This window comes from Bos taurus, chromosome 3 (assembly GCF_002263795.3).
Source record: "Bos taurus isolate L1 Dominette 01449 registration number 42190680 breed Hereford chromosome 3, ARS-UCD2.0, whole genome shotgun sequence".
NCBI lineage: Eukaryota > Metazoa > Chordata > Mammalia > Artiodactyla > Bovidae > Bos > Bos taurus.
The window spans coordinates 15,616,260-15,632,005 of NC_037330.1; the positions used below are offsets into that span (position 1 = coordinate 15,616,260).

The 15,746-nt window shown below is 57.2% G+C and overlaps 2 protein-coding genes and 1 long non-coding RNA gene across 13 annotated transcripts; 2 read left to right on the forward strand and 1 right to left on the reverse strand.

Moving 5' to 3' along the window:
• Positions 1–3: 3 nt before the first annotated feature.
• On the reverse strand, positions 4–1,096 carry LOC132344832 (uncharacterized). The gene is made up of 2 exons (XR_009493849.1): positions 466–1,096; positions 4–273 (listed from the first exon to the last, which is right to left on the reverse strand). It is a non-coding gene; the product is annotated as an uncharacterized lncRNA (long non-coding RNA).
• SHC1 (SHC adaptor protein 1) lies at positions 145–10,657 on the forward strand. Of its 11 annotated transcripts, none has more exons than XM_005203675.5 (14): positions 145–276; positions 1,109–1,257; positions 3,770–3,937; positions 4,499–4,569; positions 5,090–5,153; positions 5,310–5,429; positions 5,690–5,743; positions 5,928–5,979; positions 6,098–6,278; positions 7,235–7,433; positions 7,520–7,589; positions 7,667–7,801; positions 7,964–8,202; positions 9,022–10,650. In XM_005203675.5, exons 3-14 carry the CDS (start codon positions 3,773–3,775, stop codon positions 9,148–9,150), a joined length of 1,479 nt encoding a protein of 492 aa, XP_005203732.1. In that variant the 5' UTR covers positions 145–276; positions 1,109–1,257; positions 3,770–3,772; the 3' UTR covers positions 9,151–10,650.
• Positions 10,658–11,166: 509 nt separating this feature from the next.
• Positions 11,167–15,366, forward strand: PYGO2 (pygopus family PHD finger 2). Its single transcript, NM_001102242.2, is given in 3 exon segments — positions 11,167–11,442; positions 11,914–11,963; positions 12,584–15,366. Coding segments are annotated over 3 exon segments (1,218 nt in total). The 5' UTR covers positions 11,167–11,339; the 3' UTR covers positions 13,649–15,366.
• Positions 15,367–15,746: the final 380 nt, after the last annotated feature.

Sequence of the window (15,746 nt, forward strand, 5' to 3'; positions counted from 1 at the left end):
GAATTGCCGTAAGTAAAAAATAGGCTTTTTATTGGCTATCATTGCCACTGTGCGCGTCCTCGCGCTGCCATTGGCTGATTCGGGAAAGTGGGACGGGTGAAGGAGGGACAAGGAGGTAGAGGGTCAGGGGTTAGTGAGGCCGGAAGTGAGTGTAATAAAGTTTCTCCAGGGAGGCCGGGCCCGGGGAGAAAGTTGGAGCGGCGACCTGAGGAGGCAGTGGCGTGATCCGGAACCAAATCGGGCCGCGGTGCGGTGCGGAGACTCCATGAAGTCCTGGTGAGTTGGGACATTTTTCTTCTTAGGTGACCCACTCCTCTACCCCGGAACCCCTCTCCCGGGACCCTACTTCCGGTCTTCATTTACAAGTCCCGCCCCCTGAGACCCCCTCCCCGGAAGTCCCACCTCCCAACTTCAGGGGGCTCTCCGAACCCCGACTTATTTTCCATTTATTGTCCCCAATCCTACCCTGTCGTCCAGCTTTCCTGGAAGTCCCACCCCCAGACATGCTTCCAAACCCCTGCGTTAGTCCTTCCGATTCCCCGAAACTCCGCCTCCTCGAGACGATTCTCCGCTAACACCTGTCTATCAAAAGCCTAGCTCCCAAAAGGGCAGAACCCTGCTGCTACTCAAGGAACTATTCGAATTCGTGAGGCCACGCCTCCCTAAGGGTTCCGCCCCTTTAGAAGCCTCGCCCCTTCCTTAATCCACGTCAGATCGTCCAGAAGCCTCTCCCCCTGGAGTCTCTGGTGCACGCGTCTTGAGGGGCCACGCCCCTTCAGGAGCGTTATCCAGGTTGGACCCTTGTCATCGCCTCAGGAGCTTTGTCTTCAATCCCAGAAACTTCACCTGCTGGCGCTTCCTCGTTCCTTTTCTCTTTGGGGCCCTTGGCTCAGTTTTCCTGAGCTCTTAGGCTCCACTGGATAGGAAGTCAAAAGTTCACATCTCTGACTCTGAGGAGTAAGAGATTAGAGGCAGCCCTTTTTCTCTCCCTTAGCCCCTTCCAAGGGTGGACCTACTTGAAGGGGGCTGGACTTGGGGTTTGGCACGAGAGTGGGAGGGAGACTTGCTCATAGATTCCCTGCCCCACTCCCTGAGTTTCCCTTCCCAGGACCGACTCCACCCCAGAAACAGCTGTTTGTCTCATACCTGTACGACGGGAGCTGGGTAGGGCCGTGGATTTGTCGATGTGTGACATGTGGGTGTGACAGAAGAGAAAGTTTTCTACCACCTGAAGACGGTGGCTTGGAATGGGTGTAGGTAACAGTGTCCTTTTTGCTGTTTGATTTTTTTTTTTTTTAAGGGACTCTTCAGGCCCCACCACTTCTCTGGCTCTTCCCCTCCCCCAAACAGTTCTAGTCTAGGCATTTCTCCTGGTCCTGCTTGCCCAGCCTTCCCTGCTGGAAACATTCCTGAGGCTTTCGCCATTTCCTGCTACTTTCCGCCTTTCTTGCCTCCTCCTCCCTGCTGGGCTGAAAAGCCACATGCAACTTCTTCCCCACACCCAGTCGTTCAGATTCTCAGTAGCAATCTCCTTTCTTCCTGCAGATTCCCAGTAGCAATCTTCTTTCTTCCTCCGTAAATTTAAAGAGCCCTACTTCCTCTTTCTTTTCTAAACATGCCCACACCTGTTGGTCATTCCTTGTCTCTGGATTCTGCAGGCACCCACAGAATGCCCACCTCTAAAGATGAGGATATCCTGGTGTGTGTGTGTTGCGGGGAGCGGTGAGGCTTTGGCAGAATCCTTTCCTCATTCTCTCTGTTTCTGAGTGCTGAGGCCTTAGGAAACAGTGATAGATTTTCTTCTCAGGAGTTGTGCATGGAGTGGTAAAGCTCTCCTGGGTTGAGGACTACGGGGGCGGTGATAAGCACAGTATCTAACATGTTTTAATTGTCAGGGTTGTTAATCACTGTAACACGATAATTTGCATTTTTTTTTAATATTCTGAAGTAAATCTAAAGATAGGTAATTCCGCGGTGAGCCTGGTGAGGGTATATGTATCTTTTACTACTTATTTTTGGTTGCTTTCCAACTTCCTCTGTGGCCCCCTGGAGCAGAGCTGTGGCAGGATGCTGTGGGTGGAAGGAATGAGTTTGGGACTGTTCCCTGTGTCCAGCCTCAATCCTCTTCTGGCACCCCTTTCTTATGAGCACAGATTTGTCTTCTGCCCCTCTGTCCCTTCCTGGCCACCTCTCTTGGAGAACTGTCACACTGCCCCACCTCCTTCAGCCAGACTGTCCTTGGTATGAGGGGCATCATGCTCCGTGGTGGATACCTGCGCTTTCTGGTCACTACTAAAAAGGAGGGGTATGTGTTCACCTGCAGGTCTAGGGATCTGACCTTAGTGTCAATGCCCTGGCCACCCCCCACCCCTTCTACCCTTGACAGCTTACTTTCCTGTGGAAGAGTGGGGCAGAAAAGTACTTGGCTTGGGCCTCTGCTCCTTGGCATGGTAGGCGCCATGCACGGAGAACAAGCCTCCACCAGACTGTCCTCTGCTCCAGCTCCTGCCTGGTGGCTGCCTGATGTGCCACCAGGTTGGACTTTATTCTTCTTACTTTAACAGCTTTGCTTTTCCTCTTGGCCCCTCCCTGTATCCACTGGGACCATGCCCTTCTTTTTCCCATTTCTTTAGCTCCCTCCACAGCTGTGAGAGCCAAGGAGGCTAATGGCCCAGGCTCCCTAGGGCCGTCACCCCTCTGTGGGGCAGTGGTGAGGGGGTGCTGGAGCTGGAGGCTGAGGGAATGTGAGTGTTCAACCAGGACAGGAAGGGAATTGCTGAGCTCAGGGATCCCCTCCCTTTCCCACCCCCAGCTGCCTCTGTTTCCTCCCTCAACCTCCTCCCTGACCCCCCCCCACCCCCACCCCCGCCACGCCACCGCCCTCCCTCAGCTTCCTGCACCCTTTGGCCTGCCCTTGTCCGGTCTGGATTGATCCAGACCTCCTCTTATCGCCCTCCTTTCCTTCTCACTCCTCCATCCTTCCCCCGCATTCCCACTTTACTCCTCCCCTAATTACTTGTTTGTTCGGTTGGGTGGGGGGATCTGGCAGGGGGACATGGATCGCTCTGCCCTGCGAGAGTTCTGGGTTGGGGCAGTGTTGGGGGCTCAGCCCCTCAGAGCCTGTGAGTCAGCACTGTCCCTGGGATTGGTCTCTCCCCTTAGCTCCCCGCCCCTGGGGAGGAGCCAGGCAGCTCTAGGTCCAGCCTGTTCTCTTCTCAGCCTGAGAAGAGGCTCCACGCTGGGCGGGGATGGGGCCTGAAACTGTCTGGGTCTGAGCCGGGGAAGGCAGAGCTACTTGTCCCTCTCCCTCCCCAGGACCCTTGAGATCCCTGGGCCACAGAGGTCCGATTAGACTAAGGGCCTGGGATGCCCCCTGCCTGGCCCCCTTGCCCTGACTGGCAGGGGGGCCAGGCTGGGCAGCAGCCTCCCTCTCACTCCAGCCATGGATCTCCTGCCCCCCAAGCCCAAGTATAACCCACTTCGGAATGAGTCTCTGTCATCGCTGGAGGAGGGGGCCTCAGGGTCCACCCCACCGGAGGAGCTGCCGTCCCCCTCAGCCTCGTCCCTGGGGCCCGTGCTGCCACCTGTGCCTGGGGACGATAGCCCCACCACCCTGTGCTCCTTCTTCCCCCGGATGAGCAGCCTGAAGCTGGCCAGCCCAGCTGGGGGGCGCCCGGGCCCGAAGGGGGAGCCAGGAAGGGCAAATGAGGACGGGGAGGGGGTCGCAGGGGCAGCCACGCTGGACTCAGGCCCCCTGCCCCTCCTCCAGGACATGAACAAGCTGAGTGGAGGCGGCGGGCGCAGGACTCGGGTGGAAGGGGGCCAGCTGGGGGGCGAGGAGTGGACTCGCCACGGGAGCTTTGTCAATAAGCCCACGCGGGGCTGGCTGCATCCCAACGACAAAGTCATGGGACCCGGGGTTTCCTACTTGGTTCGGGTGAGTGAACATCCTCTCCCTCCCACTCCCTCCCGGACCCCTCCAGTTCCTCTGCTTACTAATCTCGTTTTTTCCCCCCTGCTCTTCCCCAGCAACTCCCTTGGTTTCGGTTGTCCTGTTTCTTAAACCTTTCTTGCCCCTTCTCCAATTCTCTCACCTCTTCCCTTCCAGCTCTGTCTGGGGCCCCTTCCTTCTGTGACTCCCCTACCCCCACCCCGCCATGCTTAGCACAAAGCCCAGCACAAGCCCTTAGTAAGTGTTGGAATGAGTGACTCTTGACTATCCCCTCCGGTCTCCTGCCCGCTTCTGGAGATGTCACTCCATCCCACCCGATGCCCCGTCACGCCTCCCAAATTCTCTTCCCACAGGCATGAGGTCCGCCTAGCTTGCCTTCTCTCTTTGCCCCTCTTGTCCTGCTTGTTGTGGGATATATCCATGGGCAGTGGGCAGAGCTTCTTCATCTTTACTTCCCCGAGGGACCAAGGAAGGAGAAGTCCTAGGGCCTTTTATGAAGAGGTGGGGGGAGGTGGCTTACCGATGTCCCCCTGTCCCTCCCCTCAGTACATGGGCTGTGTGGAGGTCCTGCAGTCAATGCGCGCCCTTGACTTCAACACCCGGACTCAGGTCACCAGGTTAGTGGGGCTTGGGGAGGAGTGGTCCCAGGATTCATGAGGGGTGGGGAGCATGGGTCACGTGGTGGTGGTGCTAGTGATGGCTTATCTTTGGGTGGTAAAGGGGGTTGAGAGAAAGTTAGGGAAGTGAGTCTAAGTCCTAATGTAAAGGGGCAACTCTGACCTGGCTCCTTCTTACTATCCAGCCCCGGGAGTTGTGGGGGAGGTGGCAGAGGCAGCTGGCAGCTAGAGCTGGAGTGGAAAATGGGGGTAGCTGGAAGGTTGCTGCTGCCTTTGGGAAGGGGATGGGACATTTGGTAGCTGGAAGGGGGTGGGGCCAGACCCATTGAGGCCCTAACCCAATCAGCCAGGAAGCGGCCTCTCAGTGTCATCAAATATTAAAGGCCCTTAATTCAATCCACCACGACAAAGAGCCTGGAGTGCCCCTGGAGTCTGGCCTGGCCTTCCCCTCCCCCAGCCCTGTGGCGGCCCCAGCCGAGTGGGAGGCAGGCTCTGGGTCTGAGTATCCCTCTTTCCCCAGGGAGGCCATCAGTCTGGTGTGTGAGGCTGTGCCGGGTGCTAAGGGGGCAACAAGGAGGAGAAAGGTACCCGGGGTCGGTGGGGCTAGGGATGCTGGGATGTGGAGGAGCAGGGGGAAGGCTAGTGTGGGGCAGGTGGGGAGAAGTCTGGAAGGCAGGAGTGTGGGGGTTTCCTGGTGTGGGGGACCCCCCAGCTTCTGAGACCCTTGGGCCCTTCCGTAGCCCTGTAGCCGTCCACTCAGCTCCATTCTGGGGAGGAGTAACCTGAAATTTGCTGGAATGCCAATCACTCTGACCGTCTCCACCAGCAGCCTCAACCTCATGGCCGCAGACTGCAAACAGGTTGGTGGGGTGAGGCAGCTGGGGGGTGGGCAGAAACATCAATGGGAGGGCTAAATGGGAACTTGGTTATCTGGGAGAGAAGGCTTGGGAGCAGCGGAACAGTAGGGAAGGAGGAGATTAGGAGAACATACGTTGAGAAGCCAAAAGGATGAGACTGGGACTCCGGGGTCTTGGCCATTGGTGGGTGGTGCCCAGTAGACTCTGAGGCTGCCTGATGCCCATCATTCCTTTCCTTCTCCATCCTCTGCCCTAATGCTCAGATCATCGCCAACCACCACATGCAGTCCATCTCGTTTGCATCCGGCGGGGACCCGGTGAGTTGGGGAATGGAGCTCAGGTGGTGGGAGGAGAGTGAGGGGATTGGGAGGACACTGGCGAGAGAAGCGAGCCTGCTGGGATTGAGGCAGTGTCTGAGAAAGACTGGGCTTGAAGGGGTCAGGAGTGGGGTGGGGCTGTACAGTTTAGCTAACTGGCCTCTTCTGCCTCTGTCCACCCCAGGACACAGCCGAGTATGTTGCCTATGTTGCCAAAGACCCGGTGAATCAGAGAGGTGAGGTGTGGATGGGAGCATTGGGCGGGGCTGGCTGTCCAAGGGGCAGGTGAGCAGGGCCCGGGGGCTCCTCCTGCCAAGGACAGAGGCCGAGGGCCCCGTCTGTGCCTCCTCCCAGCCCCACGGTTCCCCCCGCCGCCCAGCTCCCTAACAGCCTCTGCTGCGCCCGCAGCCTGCCACATCCTGGAGTGTCCCGAAGGGCTCGCTCAGGATGTCATCAGCACCATCGGCCAGGCCTTCGAGCTGCGCTTCAAACAGTACCTCAGGAACCCGCCCAGGCTCGTCACCCCCCACGACAGGTGCGCGGGCGAGGCGGGTGGGGGGCCGGGGGCAGCCCGCTCCCGGGGGCCCCAGACCAGAACTGGAAAAGGAGGCCTCCTCTTCCCACATTCCAGCTCAGAAAAGGGCAGGGAAGGAAATAACCTGCATGCCCCTGCTTCCTGCTATTCTTAAGTTTCCTGTAGCTGGCAGGAAGGTGCTCCGTGGCCCTGCCCGCTGCAGGGCCAGCTCTTCCCGTCGGGTGCCCGTGGCGGGGCTGCAGTGCAGGACGCCCAGCTTGTCCCTGGCTAGATGGGCTTCTCTTTTCCCAGCCGTCTCGTTTCTGGTCTGTCCTTTTGTGCTTCTCTCCGTATGTAGTTTAGTTCTTCACGTTCTTGTCTCTAGAAGCCATCAAGAATTTGGGCAAGGGAGGATGGCTTTTTCCTGAGATGGTCACGTTTCCCACCTCAGACCAGTAGGATCGAGTATTTAGAGGAGGTGTTGCAATATTCTGGGGCACCCCCTCCCTGGTTACTTGGTGCTTCCCCTCCCTCTTGGGAGACTACGTGACAATCAAGGGCATGACGTTAAGGCAGAATCTGAATTGACATTCTGCTCCACCAGTAGTAGTGGTGGTTCAGTCGCTGAGTTGTGTCCAACTCTTTGCGACCCCACGGACTGCAGCACGCCAGGCTTCCCTGTCCTCCACTATCTCCCAAAGTTTGCTCAAACTCATATCCATTGAGTCGGTGATGCCATCCGACCATTTCTTAGTTGTGTGACCAAAATCTTTTTATCCCTGATCATCATTTTCCTCACCTAAAAAACTGGAGAAGGAAACAGTATCTGCTTTATCGGTTGCCCAGAGAGTGAAATGATTATATATGAAACACCCAGCCTGAGGCCTACCCCTCAGGGAATACCCAATACATGACCACTGTTCCCATCTCCCTCTGTCCTCCCATCCACACTCCTTTCTCCCTCCTGTCTCTCTCAGGATGGCTGGCTTTGATGGCTCAGCTTGGGATGAGGAGGAGGAAGAGCCCCCTGACCATCAGTACTATAATGACTTCCCGGGGAAGGAACCACCTCTTGGGGGTGTGGTGGACATGAGGCTTCGGGAAGGAGCCCTCCCAGGGGCTGCTCGACCCACTCCGCCCAGTGCCCAGACCCCCAGCCACCTGGGAGCCACGCTGGTAAGTTGCTTGGATAGAGGCGGGCGGGGCTTGGATGGGAACATCTGGTTAGGGCCTCTGGTTTCACTCTGTCTTGGTCCCTTCAGCCTGTGGGGCAGCCTGCTGGGGGAGACCCAGAAGCCCGCAGACAGATGCCGCCCCCGCCACCCAGCTCAGGTATGAAGGGGACTGAGAGGGGCAGAGGGGGAGTGAGAAGCAGGGCGGGGGGCACTCTAAAGCCTCCGTTTCCTCAGCAGGCAGAGAGCTCTTTGATGACCCCTCCTATGTCAATGTCCAGAACCTAGACAAGGCCCGGCAAGCAGGGGCTGGGGCCGGGCCCCCCAATCCTACCATCAATGGCAGTGCACCCCGAGACCTCTTTGACATGAGTAAGTATACCTCTCGCCTTTCTGAGTCTCTGTCTTCCCACTTGGTTCCTCCTCTTTTCCTGCCTCTCTGCTCTTTCCTTCCTGGCCTCCCCTCCCTAAAGGTCTGGGTCCTGAGGTGGGGTTGTGTCAGCTGCCTCTCCTAGCCCTCTCTCTGTATCCCAGAGCCCTTTGAAGATGCCTTGCGAATGCCTCCACCTCCCCAGTCAACAGCCATGGCTGAGCAGCTCCGAGGGGAGCCCTGGTTCCACGGGAAGCTGAGCCGGCGGGAGGCTGAGGCATTGCTACAAGTCAACGGGGACTTCCTTGTGCGGGAAAGCACAACCACGCCGGGCCAGTACGTGCTCACCGGCCTGCAGAGTGGGCAGCCCAAGCACCTGCTCCTGGTGGACCCTGAGGGTGTGGTGAGTGTGGCAGGGGTGTAGGTGGGCATGGCAGAAAGGAAGGTGCAGCAGCCTACCTGTGGCTCTCTTCCTCCCTCACTGCTTCCTAGACTTTGTCCGCTGGGCACCTCTATCTGGGCCTCCCCTGTTCTCAAGGTGTCTGGTGGCTCCCTCGTCTAGTGGTTTAGGGTTCCTTCCCTTCTCACATCCCTCACCTGAGCTGTATTCCCTTCAGTCCTGGCCAGTCCTCAAACGTTATGCCCTCGAGAGCTAGGAAGTGGTCATCTCACCAGTCCCTCTTTTGACAAATAAGGAAACCATCCTTCAGAAGTTGTAGTGCTCTTTGTCAGTTGTCTAGAGGCTAAATATCCCAAAACTTTTCACGAGACGAGCCAGGGGCCTCCCCAGCTCCTCCAGACTCAGGGATCAGACCAGAGTCCTATCTCCTGTCTGCACTGCCCCCTGCCCGTCATAACTTTGGTCTTGTTCCTACAGCAGTCTCAGCCTCCTTTGCATGTCTTTTTTTTGTACTGTGTATCTTCTTCTGAGACATACTGTCCTCCTCTAGGTCAAGTAAGGAGTAGCTAGCCTTCAGTTTCACGACTTCTGGGCTGATGTCTGTTCTGCCTTTTCCCAGTTCACTGACTTGCCCATTCCCACAGCTGTCTCCAGCTTCTCTTCCCAGAGAAGCCTCAGTGATCAGGACCGAGGGCCCTCCCTCTCCTGCCATCTTTTTCTCCTGCCTCAACCCTCTTGACTATCCCAGCTTCCTCGGCCTTAGAGACTGAGGTTTTATCTGACTCTTCACCTGATTCGACTTTCTCCCTTCCCACTCCCCAGGTTCGGACAAAGGATCACCGCTTTGAGAGTGTCAGTCACCTCATCAGCTACCACATGGACAATCACTTGCCCATCATCTCTGCGGGCAGCGAACTGTGTCTCCAGCAGCCTGTGGAGCGGAAACTGTGACCTGTTCCAGTGCTTTCTCTCAGAAGATGCCCTGCGGTCCCTTCCACCCTATTCCCTGACTCTTAGGACCTCACTTGGGAGTGCTCCATGGGCCTGGCCTTGTGTAGGGCTGGAGATACTGTGGACACTGGGTTCAGCATGCAGCTGAGTGAGAGGGTTTGAGTCAGGAACCAGGGGTAGAGTCCTGCTTCTCCCCAGACCTCACCAAAGTATTAATGTACAGAGTGGCCCCCTTCCCTGGGCCTTTCCTGTGCCAACTTGATACCCTCTTCCCCAAGGTGGGTGCTGGAGGCCTGGGCAGGATGCCTCCTGGTCATGGAAGATGCTCTGTGGCGATAGGCCCAGTGGAGCAATCACCCTTTCAGGGAAGGGGAACTGAATCATACCTTTAGTCTACCCCTGGGCTCAGGGTACCCCAGACTCCTCTCAACAACCCTCCCTCCCAGCATTCAAACTTTGTGCCTTTGACCATCTCCTAGGTCTGAAGATATTTTATGCAAAGAGTTCTTGGGCCCCTGAAGTCAAGGATGGGGGTGCTGACAGCTTCTTGGCTTCTGGGACCCCGTCCTCTCCTCGCTCAGCACCTCCTCCAGTTTAGGTTGGGCCAGCAGAGGCAGGAGTAGCAGCTGTCCCCTCTCCCTGGGATGTGCAGCCCTTAGAGACTGCCGCGGCGCCCTGCTCTCAGCCAGTGGGGAGATGGACCCCTCCCCTGCTCAGTGCCTCGTGGCCGGGGCCCCTCACCCAGGGGTCTGTATATACATTTCGTAAGCCCCCCCTCCCATGTTGCATGCATGCTATACTCTACAGCCAAAGTACAGCCCTTCCTCCTGGCCTCTGCCCTGCCTCCCCCTGCAGGGGTGCTGGGGGGGATGATGGAGCTGTCATCCCAGCTGGATTTGGTAGAGGTGGGAACAGGGGCATTGAGACTTTAAAGCAGTAGACAATCCCCAGATACCATCGGTAGGTTTGGAACTGCATTTATTTTTTATTTTATATGTGTATATTTTAGGGCTGTAGATTTACTTTCCTAATTTGTTTTCCATAGCTTATTCCTGAGCACAAAATGATGATAATCGATGACATTTATACATCACCTCTTTGACTTTTTCAAAGCCCTTTTACGACTCTTGGCATTTTCCTCACCCTGGCCTGTGGGGCAGTTGGAACCGGTAGCTTTATCTTTTCTACCAGAGACCCAGAGAAGTGGAGTGTAAGCTAGGACTAGAGAAACTTGGCCCTCCCACTGCGAGGCGGGGAGGCATAAGTTTGGCTGTTGGTTTCACAGGAGGCCTGGGTCACGGTTATTTAATCCCTTCTCCAGGCCTCGCCCTGCAGCAGCAACAGAGGATCCGGTCCTGCTCTGTCTTTAGGCCTTGTAGATAAGGGAGAGTGGACTAAATCCTCGCCTCCCTTTTTTTCTTTTCTTTTTGTTTGGATGTTTTCACGGGTCTCACTTATACCAAAGGGAAAGAATCTTCATTAAAGTCCATATTTCTTCTACCTCGGCCTCTAGGTCTCTGTCTCAGCTTATTGTTGGCTCTGGGCGCCCCCCACGGCAGGAGGGGAGGCCGGAGGCCGGACTCGGCCTCACCTGGACTCGCTTGGGTCGCGCTGAGTGAGAACTTAGGGATTCGCGTAGGAGGGTGCGGCGGGGTGCGGCGTACGGGGCCACCGTGCCAGGGGATGTTCGTGTCTGCAGCGGGGACCGAGGCGGGGTGGGATCGCGGACAGCCTGACCCCAGGCGGCTCGGGCCAGCGTGCACCCCTGCGGCGGCCCCTCGGCGCGGGATGGTACGGCCCAGCCGCAGGGCCGACGGGCTGCCGTCTTCCCTAGCGAGCCGGCACGCCGCGCTCCCGGGCTGGAGACGGCCTCCCCCAGGCTTGCGCCTTGGTACGGCCCTGCCCGCCCAGCGCTCGGGGGAGGGTCTGGCCCGGGCCTCGCTCCCCCTCCTCGCCGAGCGCAGTGGTGGCTGCCACGCCGAATTCCGCTTCCTGTGGCTGCGGCCGCTGGCGGGCGGTGAGGCCGGGCGAGCGTGCAGTTGGCGCCGCGGCTCGGCACCCCCGCCTCGCCGCACGTCGGGCTTGCGGCCGCGCGGGGGCCTGCGCCGCCCCTGCCTTCCCTTCCGGGCCATGGTGCACCCCGAGGCCGCGTCCGTCCCCCGCCGCTGCTGACCCGGGTCCCCCACTCCATGGCCGCCTCGGCGCCGCCCCCACCGGACAAGCTGGAGGGAGGTGGCGGCCCCGCACCGCCCCCTGCGCCGCCCAGCACCGGGAGAAAGCAGGGCAAGGCCGGTGAGAACGCTGAGGGGGCTGGGGCTGGCGCTGGCGAGGCTCAGAACTCTCGGACCTGGAGGGAGGGCTGGCGGGCCGGGGAGGTGGCGGTTCTCAGGCTGAGGGCCCTGAAGAGAGGGGAGGCTCAGTGGAAAGGATAGGTGGGTGGAGCCCTCCAGGGGTTGGGGACGAGGGGTCACTGACTGCCGATCCTAGAGTTTGGGGCACCTGGAATGAAGGAGCCACTTGGGAGTCTGAGGCTATCAAGAGATGGGGACGTCTCTCATTTAAAGGAAGAGGCAGCTGAGAGTGTGGCATCCCATTTCTTCTTCGTAGTGTACCTTTGTTAGTATCTAACAAAGTATTAGATACTAAGTAAATAAACAAGAATATATTGAAATTAGAAGAATCTCCTAGATCGTGGTTGGGAGAAAGGATGTTGGGGAAACCTCAGGGAAACTTGTTTGTGTCTGCCTTTTACTGCCTTTCCAGGTCTGCAAATGAAGAGTCCAGAAAAGAAGCGAAGGAAGTCAAACACTCAGGTGAATGGTGGTTGGTTGTGGGGGTAATTTCTGGTAGCCCCTTTGGGTTCTCTGCTCTGTCACCCCAATGTCTTCATCTTGCATCAGCTGCAGGGGGAAGAGAAAGTTGTCTTTCTTGTTCCTTTTCTGGTCCTTTCCTTCAGTTTTATAACATTTTGGGAGTAGGGTAGGGATGAGACGATTTGACCAGAGATTTTGTCAGCGGGGATTAGAATCGTCTTCTCCCCTTTTTGTCCTGTTCTGGTTCCCCCATGATGATAACAGCTATCACTTGCTGAACCTTTTCTAAGTACCAGGGATTGTGCTAAAATGCTTCAGTGGTTTTGGGAGATGGCATTGTTTTACAGGTGAGAAACCTGAGGCTTAAACATGTTCAGTGCCTGCTCCAGGACTTTGAGGTTACTCAGTGTCAAAACTAGGATTCCAGTGTAGTTCTGCCCCTTTTCAGAACAGTTAGGGCGCTGTGTTGGTTGTGGTCTCCACTGTTTCTTCGTTGCACTTTAAGGTCTGTCTGAACTGGCCGGTACTAGCCTCTAAAACTGGTTCTGTGTTTCTGGTGCTCTCTTGGTTTAGCTCTGGGTCTCTCTCCATGATCCTCTTTCCCTCGTCTTTTTCCCCAGGGCCCTGCGTACTCTCACCTGACGGAGTTTGCACCACCCCCAACTCCCATGGTGGATCACCTGGTTGCATCCAACCCTTTTGAGGATGACTTCGGAGCCCCTAAGGTGGGGGGCGCGGCCCCTCCATTCCTTGGCAGTCCCGTCCCCTTTGGGGGCTTCCGTGTCCAGGGGGGCATGGCAGGCCAGGTACCCCCAGGCTATGGCACTGGGGGTGGAGGAGGTCCTCAGCCTCTTCGTCGACAGCCACCCCCTTTCCCTCCCAGCCCCATGGGCCCTGCTTTCAACATGCCCCCCCAGGGCCCTGGCTATCCACCCCCAGGTAACATGAATTTTCCCAGCCAACCCTTCAACCAGCCTCTGGGTCAGAACTTTAGCCCGCCTGGTGGGCAGATGATGCCAGGCCCAGTGGGGGGATTTGGCCCCATGATCTCACCCACCATGGGACAACCTCCCAGAGGGGAGCTGGGCCCCCCTTCTCTCCCCCAACGCTTTGCCCAGCCAGGGGCACCTTTTGGCCCTTCTCTCCAGAGACCTGGTCAGGGGCTCCCCAGCCTGCCTCCCAACACAAGTCCCTTCCCTGGTCCGGACCCTGGCTTTCCTGGCCCTGGTGGTGAGGATGGGGGGAAGCCCTTAAATCCCCCTGCGGCCACTGCTTTTCCCCAGGAGCCCCACTCGGGCTCCCCGGCTGCTGCTGTTAATGGGAATCAGCCCAGTTTTCCTCCAAACAGCAGTGGGCGGGGTGGGGGCACTCCAGATGCCAACAGCCTGGCACCCCCTGGAAAGGCAGGTGGGGGCTCAGGACCCCAGCCTCCCCCAGGCCTGGTGTATCCATGTGGTGCCTGTCGGAGCGAGGTGAATGACGACCAAGATGCCATTCTGTGTGAGGCCTCCTGCCAGAAGTGGTTCCACCGTGAGTGCACAGGCATGACTGAGAGCGCCTATGGGCTGCTGACCACCGAGGCCTCTGCTGTCTGGGCCTGCGATCTCTGCCTCAAGACCAAGGAGATTCAGTCTGTCTACATCCGCGAGGGCATGGGGCAGCTGGTGGCCGCTAACGATGGGTGATGCTGGCGAGGGGCCCAGGGAAGTGCACATGTTCCTCCCTGCTCTTTCAGGGTGATGGCCTTCTTGTCTGGCTCTTGGTCCTGGTTTCCATCGGCTTCCCATCCCCAAGGGGGAGAAACCCAGTGGCTCCTGGGGGCAGAAAAAGGAACTGAGGTGGGCAGGCAGAAGAGCCTGTATCTCTCACTCTTGTGGAAACTTACGCATTGAGATCTACAGAGGTTCAGGAAACCAAAGCCCTGCCAAGAGAGCCATTTTTGGTGGCTGTCTCTGGAAACCCAGGGGTATGGCTGCAGGAGGAAAGAGGCTGGAGGAAGATCCGAAGGGCAGGGGTGTCCCCTCTACAGATGATGGATGCCCCCAACACCTGTGCCTAACATGCCTCTCTAGCTCCACAGCTCCAGCCTTAGTGTTTGGAGTCCAGTATTAAAGGTTTCTGGCCAGAGGAGTTGGGTCTCTTCCCATCTCTGCGGTAGCCCTTTCATGGGCGCTGGGAGATAGCTTTAGGGAATAAATGGAGATTTTCCCCTTTTCCTACCTTCCCCTTGACTCCTTCACCTGTCCATCTCGTCCCCTTTCAGAAACCAAATAGCTTGAAGAAGCAGGAGAGTACGTGGCTATGGCAGTTCTTGGTGATCTGGGGCTTGGAGACAGTAGATAAGATGCTGTCAGGACATATCTCCCTCATACCAAAGTCACTGGTCCTTTCTCAGCCTCTCTTGTGCTTTTTCCCTAATGACCATGTTTTTGCCAAAAATTGGGATGTGTGGTCTGACAGACCAGAATATTTGACATTCAGACTGTCCTGGAAGCCCAGATTCTGTGGTTGTACACCCCTCCTCCCCCACTAAGCGCTGGTCTTCAACTTCGGCGCCTCGAGTTCCCTGCCTTGATGGAAGGAAAGCTTGAAAAGGCGCAGAGCCCTTATACCTCATTTTTTCTCCTGATAAAAGGATCCCTGTCACAGCCTGTGGGTTGGGGAGTCTGCAGGACCCTCACTGATGCGGTACTAGAATGCAGTCCAGAGCCTGGATGTTTTTGCTCCCCTCTCTCCCTGCTGTTCTGTCTTCTCTGGCCTGGTGATCGAGCTGTTCTCATCCTTCTCAGCCAAATTCCATGCCAAGGCTTTATTTTTTATGTTTTAAGCCCTGCCTGCCAGAGATGGGTCTGGGGCCCCATGAGGAGCCCCTAACAGCTGTGTGCTGTTCCCTACAGCTCCTACACACATTCCTCAAATGGGGTAGAGAAGGCAGGCTAGGGGTCTGGCCCTGAGAGAAGCTGGTGGTCCCCTGCCCCCACTTCTCCTGGGACTTTACACATGTGAAGAGAAGACAGGTATACTGCAGAACTCTTGCCTTCCCCCGGTGGAGCATGCAGCCTTCGAGGCTGTGCGAAGGAAGGGAGTGGCCTCGGCTTCTCTTCCAGTGTTCCCTGCCATCCAGCAGCAGAGATGGCAACCCCCTCACTGCTCAACTTTGTGTTGTGTTAGTGGTTCTGTTTGCCCCTCTATCTGTTGATGTTTTTGTGGTCTCCACCCCACCCCACCCCACCCCCCACCGCCCTGCATTTTGTAAGATGGCTCCTGGCCAGGGATGGGGGGCTGCCTGGTTAGTCCCTCTCTCCCTTTCATGCCACTGCTTTTTGGAAGAAAGTGGGGGTGGCAGAGATGTGGTGGGGAAAGTTTTGTACGGTTGGATTAATAAAATGACTCGGAAGATCCACACCCGGACTCCTTGGTGTTGGTGTGCACAAGGTTGGAATGAGTCAGTCACTGCTGGTGAGGATGGTTGGGGGGGTGAGGACAGGGACCCCCCAGGGTCTCTGGAAGTGGGGATAGCTGGAAGAGTCAGGCCCCTGAGCTGACCTAATACAAGCTGTGGAGCCTGGGGAGGCCTCTTTGCCCCATCTCTCCCTGTGTCCCTGCTGTGAGAACACAAGTTTCCTTTCTGAGCACATTCCTGGGCCAGGCCTAGAGCCAAGCAGGATCTTCGGCCCCAAGGCTTCAGGGAGACAATTGCCATTAGTGCTTCTCCGTGTAGTGCCCCACTCCCACTCCTGAGTCAGGAGGTCAGTGTAGCGCCAAGGGTGGGGGAAGGGGCTG

Coding starts and splice junctions, on each gene's coding strand:
- SHC1 (XM_059882857.1), top strand. CDS start 3,443: ATGGATCTCCTGCCCCCCAAGCCCAAGTATAACCCACTTCGGAATGAG. Junction 5,430..5,689: donor TGGCCGCAGACTGCAAACAG/GTTGGTGGGGTG, acceptor CCTAATGCTCAG/ATCATCGCCAACCACCACAT. Junction 5,744..5,927: donor TTGCATCCGGCGGGGACCCG/GTGAGTTGGGGA, acceptor TGTCCACCCCAG/GACACAGCCGAGTATGTTGC.